The 14,420-nt window shown below is 44.4% G+C and overlaps 1 protein-coding gene across 1 annotated transcript in view; it reads left to right on the plus strand.

The window, feature by feature from the left end:
* The window catches only part of CHRNB3 (cholinergic receptor nicotinic beta 3 subunit), a 28,807-nt gene extending 15,989 nt beyond the window's left edge, over positions 1-12,818 (plus strand). The window contains exons 2-6 of the mRNA XM_084759323.1: positions 201-373; positions 2,290-2,334; positions 7,912-8,021; positions 8,241-9,123; positions 11,489-12,818. Of these exons, the coding sequence (XP_084615449.1) occupies positions 201-373; positions 2,290-2,334; positions 7,912-8,021; positions 8,241-9,123; positions 11,489-11,623 (1,346 nt within the window). The 3' untranslated portion in view covers positions 11,624-12,818. The remainder of the gene's footprint in view (positions 1-200; positions 374-2,289; positions 2,335-7,911; positions 8,022-8,240; positions 9,124-11,488) is intronic.
* Positions 12,819-14,420: the final 1,602 nt, after the last annotated feature.

Genomic DNA, 14,420 nt, shown 5'->3' on the forward strand with positions numbered 1-14,420 from the left:
GTGTGTACCCAGGGATGAGATGTTTCTAGAAAAGTCTAGATCCTGGTTTTGCCAATGTGGTACAGGGAAGTAGGGTGCAGGGGGAGAGTGGGGTGCAGAGCACCTTGCTTCAGAGCCTCTGTTGAGCCAGCCCGTGGTAAACAGATGGGGGATCCAAGTGAGGATGCTGAACCAGTGTCTCTACTGTTCCCTTAATTCAGGTTCCTGGGTGACTCTCACAGCCTCTACAGCACTCAGCTCCATCGCCCAACATGAAGACGCGCTCCTCAGACACTTGTTCCAAGACTATCAGAAATGGGTTCGCCCTGTGCTGAATTCCAGTGACACCATAAAAGTGTATTTTGGCTTGAAAATATCTCAGCTTGTGGATGTGGTGAGTCAAAACCACACACCGTCCTTAAGTGTTGTGACTCCAGACTTTGTCTTTCCCTGTTCTTGACCCTGACGTTTTTACAGATAGGCTATGGTGAGAGGAAATACGTCCCTAGGAGGCAGTGAAATGTCCTGAGGCAGGAATGGGAGGTCATCCCATGCCAACTCTGTGGGACTCTTGGGCAGAGGGTGGAGAGGGGAGTTAGAATAGATTGACTACCCCCCCCCCAGTAGGAAGCAGGGGAGAAGGGGGGATAAAACCCAGCATGACAGGGGATATCCAGGCTCCTTGCTACCTCTGCACTGGGCCATCAGGGCTCCTGCACCTAGGAGACGGCTCTCATCCTTCCCAATGCTTTACCCCTTAACACAGTTCCCCATGTGTGGTGTGGTGACCCCCACACATACATTATTTTTGTTACTACTTCATAACTGTAACTTTGCTACAGTTACAAATTGTAATGTAAACCTCTGTATTTTCTGATGGTCCTAGATGACCCTTGTGGAAGGGTCATTTGCCCCCACAAAAGAGGTCACAACCTGATGATGTAGCAGACGACAAGGTGGCGATGACAGTGCCCTGTTAGAGCCACATGCTCTCCAGGGGACTCCTCACTTTTCCTGACCTCACCCACACTTTTAAATCTCTGCTCACTCTCTTCTCAGGCTTGTACTCCTGCTAGATTTATGTTTGTGGAGAAACCTGTAGCCTCAAATCGCCCAAATACAGGAGGAGCTCATCCTACTGTGCTCCCCAAGGCTCTAGTTTATGTCTCCTGTGTGGCTCAAGCCTATGGCTCTCTTCTCCATTCTGGGCTGGCTAAACGCCCCAGGATTCTTTCTGGAAACTTATACAGAGTTTATCTTTTTTTCTTTATTTTTTTTGGCATATACATTTATATTATTACGTACAGCAAGAAGAACCATGAAACAACCAGGGATTATATGAATGCTACATTCATGGTGTTTTGGCTAATTGTATTTGGCAACTTTGTAGAAATCATCTTTCCTATCTTGGTGATTCTAAAATTCTGAGTGAGAATCAATATCTATCATATCTCATCTCTGTCAACTTAAAACATCTATCTAGACCTAAAAACATCTTAACCCCTAAACAACTAAGGTTAATTGTAAGACTAAACTATCTGGTCTTCAACCCCATCAGACAGTTGAGAAGGAGTAAAACTTAATTACTTACTTGAGTTTGTCTTAAGCCCAGCTATAATTTCCTTCTTTGCACCATCAAGAGCTTTCTGAGTTGTTTACCTGATAAAAGTATCTCCACAATGAATTACTGCTTGTCTTAATAGGTAGTTTCATTTGAGCAAAGTATACAGCACGCTGTGGGGCCATGTATCATTGACTTGTTCTTAAGTCAATGGAATATCTGAATCTTTTGGGTTTTGAACACTTCTGCAGTAAGATTCAGGAGTCTTCCTAAGAAACATCCAAAATATTGAAACCCTCCATTTTTCATCTCCCTGTTCCCCCTGTCAACTATTTAATTTTTTTATTAGTTCTTTGAGAGTCTCATATAAGTTGCTTTGATAATGCCCTCATCTGTTCTCAACTTGTACTCCCTCCCTGGTCACCCAACACTTTACCCTTACAAACAAATCCTTCAACACCAACTTATGTTGCCTAAATATTGGATGTGTGCATCATGGATGCTTTAACCAGAGCTACTGGCTCAGAGAAAACCATTTCTCCACAAGCTAAGAATGGCCAAATAGCTCCAGAGCTAGGATTGGAATTTCTTGCCCAATGCCCATCTCCACACTGGGATTTGGTCTGCCTTGGGTCTGCATGGGTTTTATGTACACAGTTGCAATCGCTTCCAGTTAATAGGTACAGTTACCATGCTGTGTCCAGAAGACACTGTTTAATGCTTAACATTTTTAATGGTCCCTTTCTTAGGACGAAAAGAATCAGCTGATGACAACAAATGTGTGGCTCAAGCAGGTAAGGATCAATTCAAGGTGTATCTGCCAGCCACCCTGGGAAACTGGCATTATTTTATATTTAGATGCATCGCCATCTGAAAAGACTCTAGTACACATGCTGGGTTCCTCAGGGAAAGACTTAGGGATGCCTGTGAAGGGTCTGTTTTATCTTCAGCTGTGAACTCAGGAGAGCAACCTCGTTAGTGTGTGGGCATGCATCTTCCTGTAGCCCTGTTTCTCAGGGGTGGGACAGCATGGGGTGGGACAGCATGGGGTGGGGGTGACACTAGGCAGGTGGTGACAATGATTCAACACTATTTACTGTGAGTCTGCTAAGTGACAGGCATTGTGCGAGATCCTGGAAGAACAGAGGAATAAAACAACAACAACAACAACAACAACAACAACAACAACAACAACCACAACAACAACACAGTCCAATCTTCAAGGAGAGGGCAGAGGATTAGTTAGTTATGCGAGGAATAGTTACTGTAAGATGGTGAACATCACTATTAAGTTTATATTAGGTCCATGAAGGTGACACTGAGATGGGAGAAATTCAGGGAATGCTCCCAAGAAGAGCAAATGTCTGACGTGGGTGTTAAGGTCAAGCAGAAGTCCTGCAAACCAGATAGGAGTGGATTTTGTGAATCACATTGGCAGTCCTCCTGATAATTCCCATGACTGCACAGCCCCCTCACACCTTCATAAAGACGAAGACTGGCGCACTCAGCTCCCCTCTGTGTCCCCTGCCCCGTCCCGTTCCCTCCCCCACCCTCAACCACTGGAACCCCTTGAGCTGGATCTATTTTTATTCTATTGATTTATTTTGCAGCATTGGTTGTCTTTCTTCCTTGAACTTTCAGAGAGGAATCACATCCCCAGGGGCCATAAATATCTTACTCACAGACTTGCTAAAACCACACCAGGAAGGACGATGTCATGACCCCCTCAGATTCGCACCATCCAGCTCAAGGTCCAAAGGCATTTCCATCCACTCATCCATCCTTTATTCCTTCCCACGCACAGTTCCACCACCATCTCTCTAACCTGCTGTACCGGCCATGCTGGGACTCTTCACCCTTCCAATTTCTGCTTTAGACATTGTCTCCTCAGAATGCCCACGTGGTCTCTTCCCCAGCACCATGGGCAGCTTGGTGAATCAATCTCAGGCTGGGAGCTCATAGTGTCAGGGGCCAGTGCTGTCCTCAGTGCCAGTTATTGTGGCATATACGGTGACACAATAAAATCCCTAAGCAAAGGAAGTGCCATCAGCCACCCCCTCCCCCCACAAATCTCTATTCCCCTGCTATTATTGATCTTGCTGCTGGACCACAGAAAGCAAGAACAATTTTTTTTTCTGACTTAGAAATCCTCTCCTGGGGCTTGCCTCAGCTCCCTTAGAATACTGCTTCTGAAATTATTTCACTCTTTACCATTCTTTGTCCAAGAAATGTTATGGGTCTTTAGAGAAATCCATATTAGCAAACAGAGTATCTGTTGACATTTACGATCTGAAGATGCCAAGGCTTTACATACAGCCTCGTCCAGGACACAAGCAGCACCACCCGGCTTTGCTGTTGCCATCCGGACAAGGTGGCTCATGACCCTTCTGCTTCCCAAGGGCTGGGGATTACAGGCTTGGACCGCCATGTTTAGTGCCATGTCATCCGGAACCTGATAACTTTTCCCCTGTGTCTGTAAACAATTTTCTCTGAGCATATTGTTGCCCGTGCCCCTGGTGGTTTAGTTTGGTCTGTTCCCCATCACTGGGGCAAAATCAGTTCCCATTGGTCTGATAGGACACTCTGTGTGTGTGTGTGTGTGTGTGAGAGAGAGAGAGAGAGAGAGAGAGAGAGAGAGAGAGAGAGAGAGAGGGAGGGAGAGAGAGAGAAAGAGAAAGAGAGGTGACAAGTGCTAATAAAACCCTTTTCTGAAGTACAAGTGCACTGTGTTGTATATATATGTATATATATATGCATATATGTATATATGATAAATGTTTATTGAGTCTGGGCAAATAAAGGCAGATCACATTTAAATTAATAGACAGCTGAAATGGCTGGTTTTCCATCTGAATCATGCTGCTTAGAAATAGTAGAATTATCAAATTTTGCCAGCCAGTTTATGTTATATACCTCATATATATAAAAGAGGGGCTCACTGGTCACTTTGCTTGCATTAAGCTTACGTGTATTTAATTGTGTAAGCCTTTCCTTAATGCTTTATTTTAAAGATAATTTACAGGATATATCCTTTCTCATCCCTCAACCCAAGCCGTACACAAAACTAATTCTTTTTCATCACAGACACACCCATACCCCTCTTCACTTTTTTAGTGCAATGACGTAGTCTAAAATATTGTTGCTCTGAAAGACGTTAGTTTCTGATGTAGTCGAAGGCACCACAAATTCAGCACAAGACATACGAGTTTAGTCAATGTAAATGCACTATTTTGTTGTTGTTGTTTGTTTGTTTTTTGAGACAGGGTTTCTCTGTGTAGCCTTGGCTGTCCTGGACTCACTCTGTAGACCACCAGGCTGGCCTTGGACACACAGACATCTGCCTGCCTCTGCCTCCTGAGTGCTGGGATTAAAGGCGTGCGCTACCACCGGCAGGGTCAACAGAGCAGTATTTCTTAAAAAAGCCTTATTTGCTGGGTTGGAGGGATGGCTCAGTGGTTAAGTGCGCTTGCTACTCTCCAACTTAGCCAGGTCTTCTCTGGCCTTCACTGGCAGCTGCAAATGCACATGACATACACTAAATACATATACATAAATAAACATATGCATCTTTTAAAAAACAAAGCCGCATTACTTTAGGCATAGAGAACTAGTTTCTAATAATGTCAGCATATTAAAATTTGACCAAGAAAATATTTTAGATAAATTTACATTTTCAAATCCCTTTCAGCAATATTTAAACCTAGACAAAAATTATTTTATTTTATTTTTTTAGAGAAAATACTTCATGGCTTTATGGTTTAAAACATAGCTTAAATTCCTTTGCTGCCAAATTCATCCTCTGCGTATAGGATTGTGCACATTAAGCGGAATTTTAAGTTGTAAGAAAGCGACTCCTCATGCAGACCCACAGACGAAGCAATCTTCAATTCCTGCTGTTCCTGCTAGTAATTTGTGAAAGCACATTTGTGAGCAGCCCCAAATATCTTACAAAAGAGTTAAATCTAAATTATGTTTTGATGGGATGTAACAGATTAAGGTCACCTGTCCACATGGCTCAACATTAAGAGCATAACCGAGCCTTAATCGTACAGCAGCAACTTGGGCTTTAGAAAACAGAGTCCCCACCCCAGGTTCTAGATTTAACTCTTACGTGCCTGCATCTCAGTGAAGCTTGGCTTATAAAGGGGCCTTGAATAACTGTTCTAAAGTTTCAAGAGAGTCAGTGGCACAGGAGGGACAAGAAGGCCTTAGCAGGGGATGCTGGACTGACTGCAGGACTACCTGTATGCAGAGCCGAGTAGAGCTGGGATTTTCTTGTGAACAGATTCCACAGTGGCGAATGGGGGTGGGGTGGGGTGTGGCAAGTGAAGTGAAGAGGACACAAAAGCCACTGTGTGTGAACATTTCTGAGACTCGGGCCCTCTGATGATTCCATGAGTCTTTCAGAAGGTGACGAGGGAGTCCATAAGGAGGGAGTTGTGTGCGCTCTTCTGAACATGGGTAAGGAAGCAGAGCAAAGCCTGAGAATGTTGAGAAAATATTCCACACGCTTTAGTTAGCCTGGCTTTCGAGTACTTAGTCATCTATGCGTGCTTTCCCACAGTGACACGGTATTATAAGTATTTTAGATTCTGTATTCCCAAAGGCCATGTCTTCTTTTAAGTGAAGAGATGTCACATATGCTGAGATCCTGCTACTTATCAGGAGATTGATGTTTATTTTGTTTTTTAAAAAATAGTATTCTTTGAAGACTTCACAAAGATGCAGTATTGATTGTATCCACTCTCCTTGTCTCACTTGGACTCTGTCCAGCCTCCCCAGTGCACTTCCCTTCAACTTCATGTCCTCTTTAAAAGGAGAAATATCCAGTTAGTGCGGCCCACTGTGCCCAGGTATGAGGCATCCCCTGGGGGCGTAAGCAACATCCCCTGGCTGTACCACAAAGAAAAGTTCCTCTCCTTCCTTCAGCATCCATCGACTGCTGGTGGCTCCCCAGCCCGAAGTGATGCCTCAGTGATCCCTCCTCCATCCACTCTAGAACTTTCTAAGAGAGATAATAAATCAGTATTTATTTAAGCAGCGCATAGATGAGAATGCCTGCTATAACTAGACATGTGCCCTTTGTGCCCAGAACAAATCCATGTAAGCAGCTTTGCCAAAAATAACTGGTAGTTAAAAAAAAAAAAAAGACAGTTTGGGTCAACAGTTTTCTATACCAAACCAAGCAAGCATTCATCTCTCTCACTACATCAAATCTAAAGCAAAGTTGTTTTTTTTTTTTATAAATATTTGGACTTGCTCTTTGAGAATTTCATACTTGTGTACACTGTATTTTATTTATGTTCCTCTTCCTCATACCTGTGCCCTTTCCAGGATCCTCTCACTCAGTTGTATGCCATTTTATTATACCCCTTTGTTTTCTATAACCCGCTGAGTCTGATTAGTGGTACCTCTCTAGGCATGGGTGTGAGGCCATCCTCCGGAGCAAGGTTGACCTAGCAAGAATCATATCCCTAGAGAAAACAGACTCTCCCTTAGCAGCCATCAATCGTCAATAGCTACTCAGGTAGAGTGGATACTTGGCTGGCCCTTCCCCATCTGTACAGGAATACTGACTGCCTTCAGCTTGTGTGTACATTCTGTGTAGGCAATTGCAGCCACAGTGAGTTCAGGAGTGCCTTGCACTGTCATGTCCAGAAGACACTGTTCCAACCCTGACCTCTGGCTCTTACACTTTTTCTGTTCCCTCTTCTGTGGTGTTCCCTGAGCCGTGGGTGTGGTGGCAGATAACGATGTTCTATGTACCACCGAGCACTCCTGGTCACTTATTCTGAGCACTTTGAATGGTCGTGGGTCCCTCTATTGACCACTTTCTACTGGAGACAAAGCTTCTTTGACCAATGTTGAGAGCCTCACAAACATATGGTAATAAACATATTGAGAAAGTAATCTGCACCTTTTAGGGCATCATACATATTTTAATATTTTACCATCTAATTAGGTCACCCATTTGCTGATTCCTGATTTTTTTTTAATGACATAGAAGGCTTCACTGAGCTCCAGGAAGCCTCACCCTTCTAATGCTTGAAGAAAAACATACGGAGGCCCAGAATATTAGGGACATAATTTAAAAATGTTAATTAGGAACTTGCAAAAATCAACCTAGATAAAGCATAAAAGTGAAGTCTCTGCCCGTTCCCACTGTATTAAAGTGTCAGTGCTGTCAGGAATGGCCTGCAGGTGCTGAACACTTACTTCGTGGTAACAGGCCACCCTGAATCCTAGACAGGATGCCGGGTCCTAGCAGGGGTGCAAATCTCTTTAGTCACAAAATAATGGGCTGATAAACTGAAGAAATTTGAAGTGCTGGATTTTCAGAATGAAGTTGCTGCAATACTCATTTCATGCAGGAATGGACGGATCAAAAGTTACGCTGGGATCCCGGAGAATATGGTGGCATTAACTCTATAAAGGTTCCGTCAGAATCGCTGTGGCTCCCTGACATAGTTCTCTTTGAAAAGTAAGTATCTTAGAAGAACTCTGCATTGGTTACATTAACACAGGATACACAAAGTCCGATTTGCTCAGAATAATTAACTTTATGTATCAAAGTGATTTTCTTTGTACGGTTCGCCGCTATGGCAGGAAAGGAAAGGACGTAGATAGTAGACTTTCGAGGAAAAACCTCCAAACACCTAGTGCTCAGCCATCCACTAAAGTGTAATTACTTTCATGGCAGTGCTGATGGGCGTTTTGAAGGCTCCCTCATGACCAAGGCCGTTGTGAAATCCAGCGGGACCGTCAGCTGGACTCCTCCCGCCAGCTACAAAAGTTCCTGCACCATGGACGTCACATTCTTCCCGTTCGACAGGCAGAACTGCTCGATGAAGTTTGGATCCTGGACTTACGATGGTACCATGGTTGACCTCGTCCTGATCAATGACAACGTTGACCGGAAAGACTTTTTTGATAATGGAGAGTGGGAGATACTGAACGCAAAGGGGATGAAGGGCAGCAGAAGGGAAGGGTCCTATTCTTATCCATTTGTTACCTATTCCTTTGTTCTGAGACGCCTGCCGTTATTTTACACCCTCTTTTTGATAATCCCTTGCCTGGGGCTGTCTTTCCTCACGGTCCTGGTGTTCTACTTACCTTCCGACGAAGGGGAAAAACTTTCATTATCGACCTCGGTTTTGGTCTCGTTGACAGTGTTTCTTTTAGTAATTGAAGAAATAATTCCGTCCTCTTCAAAAGTCATCCCTCTGATTGGCGAGTACCTCCTCTTCATTATGATTTTTGTTACCCTATCAATTATCGTTACGGTTTTTGTAATTAATGTTCACCACAGATCTTCTTCAACGTACCATCCCATGGCCCCCTGGGTGAAGAAGCTGTTTCTGCAAAGACTTCCCAGATGGCTTTGCATGAAGGACCCCACAGACCGCTTCTCGTTTCCTAATGGAAAGGAGAGTCAAGCCTCAGCGAGGGGGAAAGCCCCTGGGAAAAAGAAACACACTCCTACCAGTGATGGAGAAAAAGTTCTGGTCACTTTCCTGGAAAAGGCCGCCGAGTCCATCAGATACATCTCCGGGCACGTGAAGAAGGAGCACTTCATCAGCCAGGTGAGTGCGCTGTGATGCGATGCCGCTGTCACTGGGGTCAGCACAGGAAAGCCACAGTGTTGTCCTATACAACAGAACGTAGACCTTGCTCACCTTAGCGTTATCAGCGACTCTCTGTAACGGAACACAAATTCAGCAAACAAGAGAACTTTTAGCATTGATTTTTTTTTCTTTTAAGGAATGAGTTCACAAAAGCACAATGACTAAAAACCGAGCAGGTGCTGATGGAGCACTGTTCCTCACAGCGCCTCGCTTCCACTGTGAAGAATTTGGTCACATCTTTAAACAGGTTATCCTGGTCTACGGTCATTTTCACCTTTTCATGGTATGATGTTTTTAAACGCAGTGTTTAGAAATGTGTTCAGTGACTAGAGAGACTCAGAATTTGAATCATAATATAAAATTTAGTTATAACAGGTGCTTCATTGAGGTAGAAGGATCTGGCTGCTTAGTGTATGTATTTCAGAAAAACCAGAGTGAAGCTGCAGGATTTGGTCCTGGAATCCCAGCTACCCAGGAGGCCAAGAATGCCAGCAGGTTGAGAGCAAGAATTCACACAGTGAGAACCTGGCTCCAAACCAGAAATGCCTAAGTTTCAGGGGTGCCACCTTCCTGAGCACAGACCCAGCCTTATCCTCTATGACGTGTTACTTTGCCAGAATTTTTTTTTGGAACCTACTTGAAGAATAGGACAAGGAATAAATGACAGACTGTGTCAGTACACAGGCTGAGAACAGCCTTTGTCTTCATGACAACTACAAGAAACAGTCATTTGACGCTAAAATTCTTGAAAATTAGATCGAGGCTCACCAACAGGCTTCTGATAGTGTTTTTGAAATATGCTTTATGTTTTATCTCATCTTCATAGGCTCAGCCTGACTTATCTTCTCATCTGTTTATCATATTTTTCACACAATTAAATATTTTGTTTTAAATAAACCTAGGAAAATACCAACTCTTATGGATGTACTTCTTCTACTAGGGAAGGAGTTTCTGTTTTATTTCTTTACGTCTTTTATAAATACTAATATCAACATTTAAGTGGGTTTTAAAATATGAATGGCACAGATAATTTGGAAAATGCAAAGACAAGAGAATCACAATCATTAATCATCCCACTACCCAGGGTTGACATTTTAACATTTCCCTGTATCTTGCCTGTGTATTTTATGCCACAGTTTTGCTTTTAAGCCTGGAAACCTCAGAACAGCCTGCTGTGTCCCTCCAGTCAGTGGGCGGGCCTTCTACTCTGCTCCATCTTTACAAAATCCTTGTCTACAGCACTACTGGTTAGCAAGTCCCTGTATAGTATCCTGGTTTCCCCTGGCACTCTATGAGGCTCAGGGGGGATCTGTTGCTCAGTACTGCTGAAGATACCTGGGAAGATGGTATTGTATATCCCTAGGATACAGGAGATGCTCTCCATCCTCCACTCATTTCCCTCTTCTCCCTCCTCTTGCAAGAGCTGACATGGTTTCTATTGGGTATCTTTTCTTTGTTTGCTTCTTTGTCTGCCTGCCCCCCTTCTTTTTTCTTTCTTTCTTCTGACAAGATTTCTTTGTGTTGCCCTGTTTGTCTTGGAAGTCTTTCTGTAGAGACCATGTTGGCCTAGAGCTCATAGAGATCTGCCTGCCTCTGCCTCCCAAGTACCACCACTGCCCAACTGTATTTTCTTTTTCATGGTCATACATTGGCGCTTCTGGGAAACTGCTGTAAGCTTGAGACCATGCGTAGAAACTGGACTCTGTGTCCCTTGGAAGGTGAGCTCCCATGCTTGCCTCACAGGGTTCCCTAGCCCATGGCTTGTTACTCCCTGGTCCTGCTGCTGCAGGCCTGGTACCCACTCTCTCACAACGTCCCTGCCTAACTAGGGGCCCCATAGAGCCCTTAGTATAATGTCTGTCCCACCTGTCATTTCCTCTCTTCCTCAATGCTGTCTTCCGGATCTATAGGAGCCATGTCCACTTGTGGAGTAGGAGGAAAGCCCATGACACATAATTACAAATGCTCTAAAGATGTAAATTTGTGATTGGTTTCATAGGCATATCAGGAAGCATTGCATAAAAGTCAGGGTTTTTGTTTTGGCATTTGATGAACAATATTTGAAGTACACAAATAATTCTATAGCTCCTGTTTTATATCTTCACTGTTATTAAATGTTTCTAGACACTAACTTGCAATCTATTTTCTTGGGTATCATAACTTCACTGGATAAAATCCAAGCCCATGCCATCAGTGATGTGTAGATACTTTTTGAAAACTTAACAGTGTCCTAAATCTAATCCTGTTCTCTTTAGAACCCTCAATGATTTCAGAACAGCTGCTCAGCCTTTTCAATGAAAGATGCCTTTTTTTTTTTTTGCAGGTAGTGCAAGACTGGAAATTTGTGGCTCAAGTTCTTGACCGCATCTTCCTGTGGCTCTTTCTGATAGCTTCAGTTTTGGGCTCCATTCTGATTTTTATTCCAGCCTTGAAGATGTGGCTACATCGTTTCCATTAGGAACCACTGGCTGGATCCATTTAGAAGACACACACAGAGACAAGTCCCATCTTAGGACTGACAGCTGCCAGCATGTCCACAGAATGCAGATGCATACACTACTTGTAGCACCGTGTCCTGTTATCTAAGTCTTCCGTGATGGGAAGACCCTGAGTGCAGGATGCCCCGAACTCCTCCATCTGTTCATCCCTGGACTCCTGCATCTGCACATCCCTCAGGCCTCTGCACCCCCACCCCATCTGCTTATCCCTAAACTCCTCCATCTGCTCTTCCACTTGGTGGATGGTCTGGTCTGCATGCTGGGGCCATGTGGTGCTCCTCTAGCAGTGTGGGTGAACACATTTTTGACAGCAGTTTCAGGAATTACGCAGGTGCAACTCTTGGCCTAGCACACTATTAGTGCACAGGTCCAAGATACTACTTGTCAATGAATGTTTCCCCCCCCCCCCAGTAGGGTGTTCATTGAAGAGGCTTGAGTGTCTGTGGCAGTTCTCAAAGGCAGGTGTTACTGGAAGTTTGTTCGCTGCACTGCAAAACTCTTTCTAATGGAGCAAGTAGGAACTCTGGTGATTTGCAACTTGCTGTAATGTTGCACCAAAATAGCTTACAACAGAAAAGTACCCATTAGTTACCAGAACTGTATCTACTATTTCTCTCTTCTTTCTTCTCTAAGGAAACTAAGTGGTGAATATTTTTTGATTGTGGCTTTGGATGGTGTCTTAGCCAGGGTTCTATTGCTCTGAAAAGACACCATGGCTGTGACGAGTCTTATTTAAAAAAAAAAAAAGCATTTACCTGGGTCTTGCTTACCGTTTCAGAGGCTTAGTCCATTATCATCATAGTGGGAAGCACGGTGACACATTGGGAGACATGGTACTGGAGAGATAGCCTAGAGTTGCACATCTGGATAGCACATCTGGATCTATAGGCAACAGGAAGAAGAAGACACGGAGACTGGCTTGGACTGTAGGAACTTCAAAAGCCATCCCAGTGATGCTCTTCCTCCAACAAGGCAACATCTTTGGATCCTTCTCAAGTAATGCCACTCCCTGATGACTATTAAATTACAGGAGCCACTGCGAGCCATTCCTGTTCAAGCCACCACAGATAGAACTGGTTTTCACTGAGTCTTCCGCCTTCGCTTTCCTTTTCCTTGTGGGTCTCTCTTTTCCTCACCCGACCCCACGCCTCCTCTAGGATCAGATTGACTTTGCTGCTGTTCCTACTGAGTCCTCCCTGGGTTTCGTTAAAGGAGTTTGTTCATCCACAGTGACGAAGCCTTGCCTGTTCAGTCTTATTGTAGACATGGTTCTTCTAAGTAGTTTATCCCTGAGATTTTTAAAACCCCGACCTAAGGTTTTACTTTTAGATTATTGCCGTTGCAAAATACACTAAGAGTGGAGCCCTCTATTTCCTGTTAGTTTGTGCTTTTTCCTTTCTAAACCTCCTAAGCTTCTCTTCTCTTCAGACTCAGATATGTCACGTCACGTCTGAGCATGGAGTGCCACTCATCCATCTTTATCTGCGGCATCTCCCCACCCTTCCCTTCCCCTCCCCTTTGTCTCCATCTCCTTCTCTCTGCATTTGATGACTAATGTCTTCAAATTCTGCAGACTTTCTTCCATTTCTTTTACTATCTCTGTTCTTCATTTTTGTCTCTTTGCCTCTTGAAATTCCTGGTAGAGGTCCTGACATCGCTGGACCTGCTCTCCAGGGTTGTTATCTGGTTGACTCTTCTCTCATACTTTAAAATTCTTTGTATAATATTTTCTGAATTCTTTGACAATTCCATACGATGCGCTTTGAGTCTATTTACCTCTAATTCTCCAACTTCACCCAGGTCTACTTTCTCACCGTATCCACCACAACTTCACGCCCTAATTTACTTATGTTTTAGAAATATCCCTTTGAGTCCAATTTGTGTTGCGGGTGTGGGCCCGGCCCCTGGTCACCTCTGAAGCTGGTCCCTCTCTGGCCATGTGTGTCCGTGTGTGCGAGTAAGGGATGGTGGGAGTCCTCGTTGGTACTTTGGTGGTCACACGATGCAGCCGAAGTAGCAAGGGGACACTGTAGTCTCAGGCTGCTGTATCATGCTTCCGGCCCTGGCTCCACAACCTGGGCGAACCCCTGACTGCCTCTGCTGGATTCAGCCCTTGCTCATACTTTGATTTCTTTCTTTCTTTTTTTTTTTTTTGAGACAGGGTTTCTCTGTGTAACAGTCCCGGCTATCCTGGACTCGCTTTTGTAGACCAGGCTGGCCTCGAACTCACAGCGGTCCACCTGCCTCTGCCTCCCAAGTGCTGGGACTAAAGGCGTGCGCCACCATGAGTGTCCCCCCTCCCCCGCCTCCCCCCTCCCCGCCTGGCTGCTCATACTTCTCTAAACAATGTTTAAGTGTGTGCACGAAGGGAATGGTGTAAACCGTGCCCTGGAGTTCCCACTGAGCTCAGCCATAGGCAGTTGAAGGAGAATCTCCATGTCAGGCTCTTCAGATCTCCTTGCACAGCTTACACTGCTCCCCTACCTCACTGGCAATAGTGTGCCCGGCTCTTGGCCGATCCAGCCCACACGATGGATTTTTTTTTTTTATAAAAGAGATAAATAAGCATAGTGAAATAAGTCACACGGTTTGTTGGTCCCAGCTTTGTGAACACTGTGAGCAGAGGACCTTACAGCAGCTGTGTGTCCTAGAGGACTTTTTAGCTTGTGGGGACATAGAGGTGAGGATTCATGACCTTTGACGTCTCCTCAGTCCTGCACTCTATGGCTTTTGAGGCTTGCTGTGGGGCTTCCCAAT

This window comes from Acomys minous (genome assembly GCF_964271855.1).
Source record: "Acomys minous genome assembly, chromosome: 15".
NCBI lineage: Eukaryota > Metazoa > Chordata > Mammalia > Rodentia > Muridae > Acomys > Acomys minous.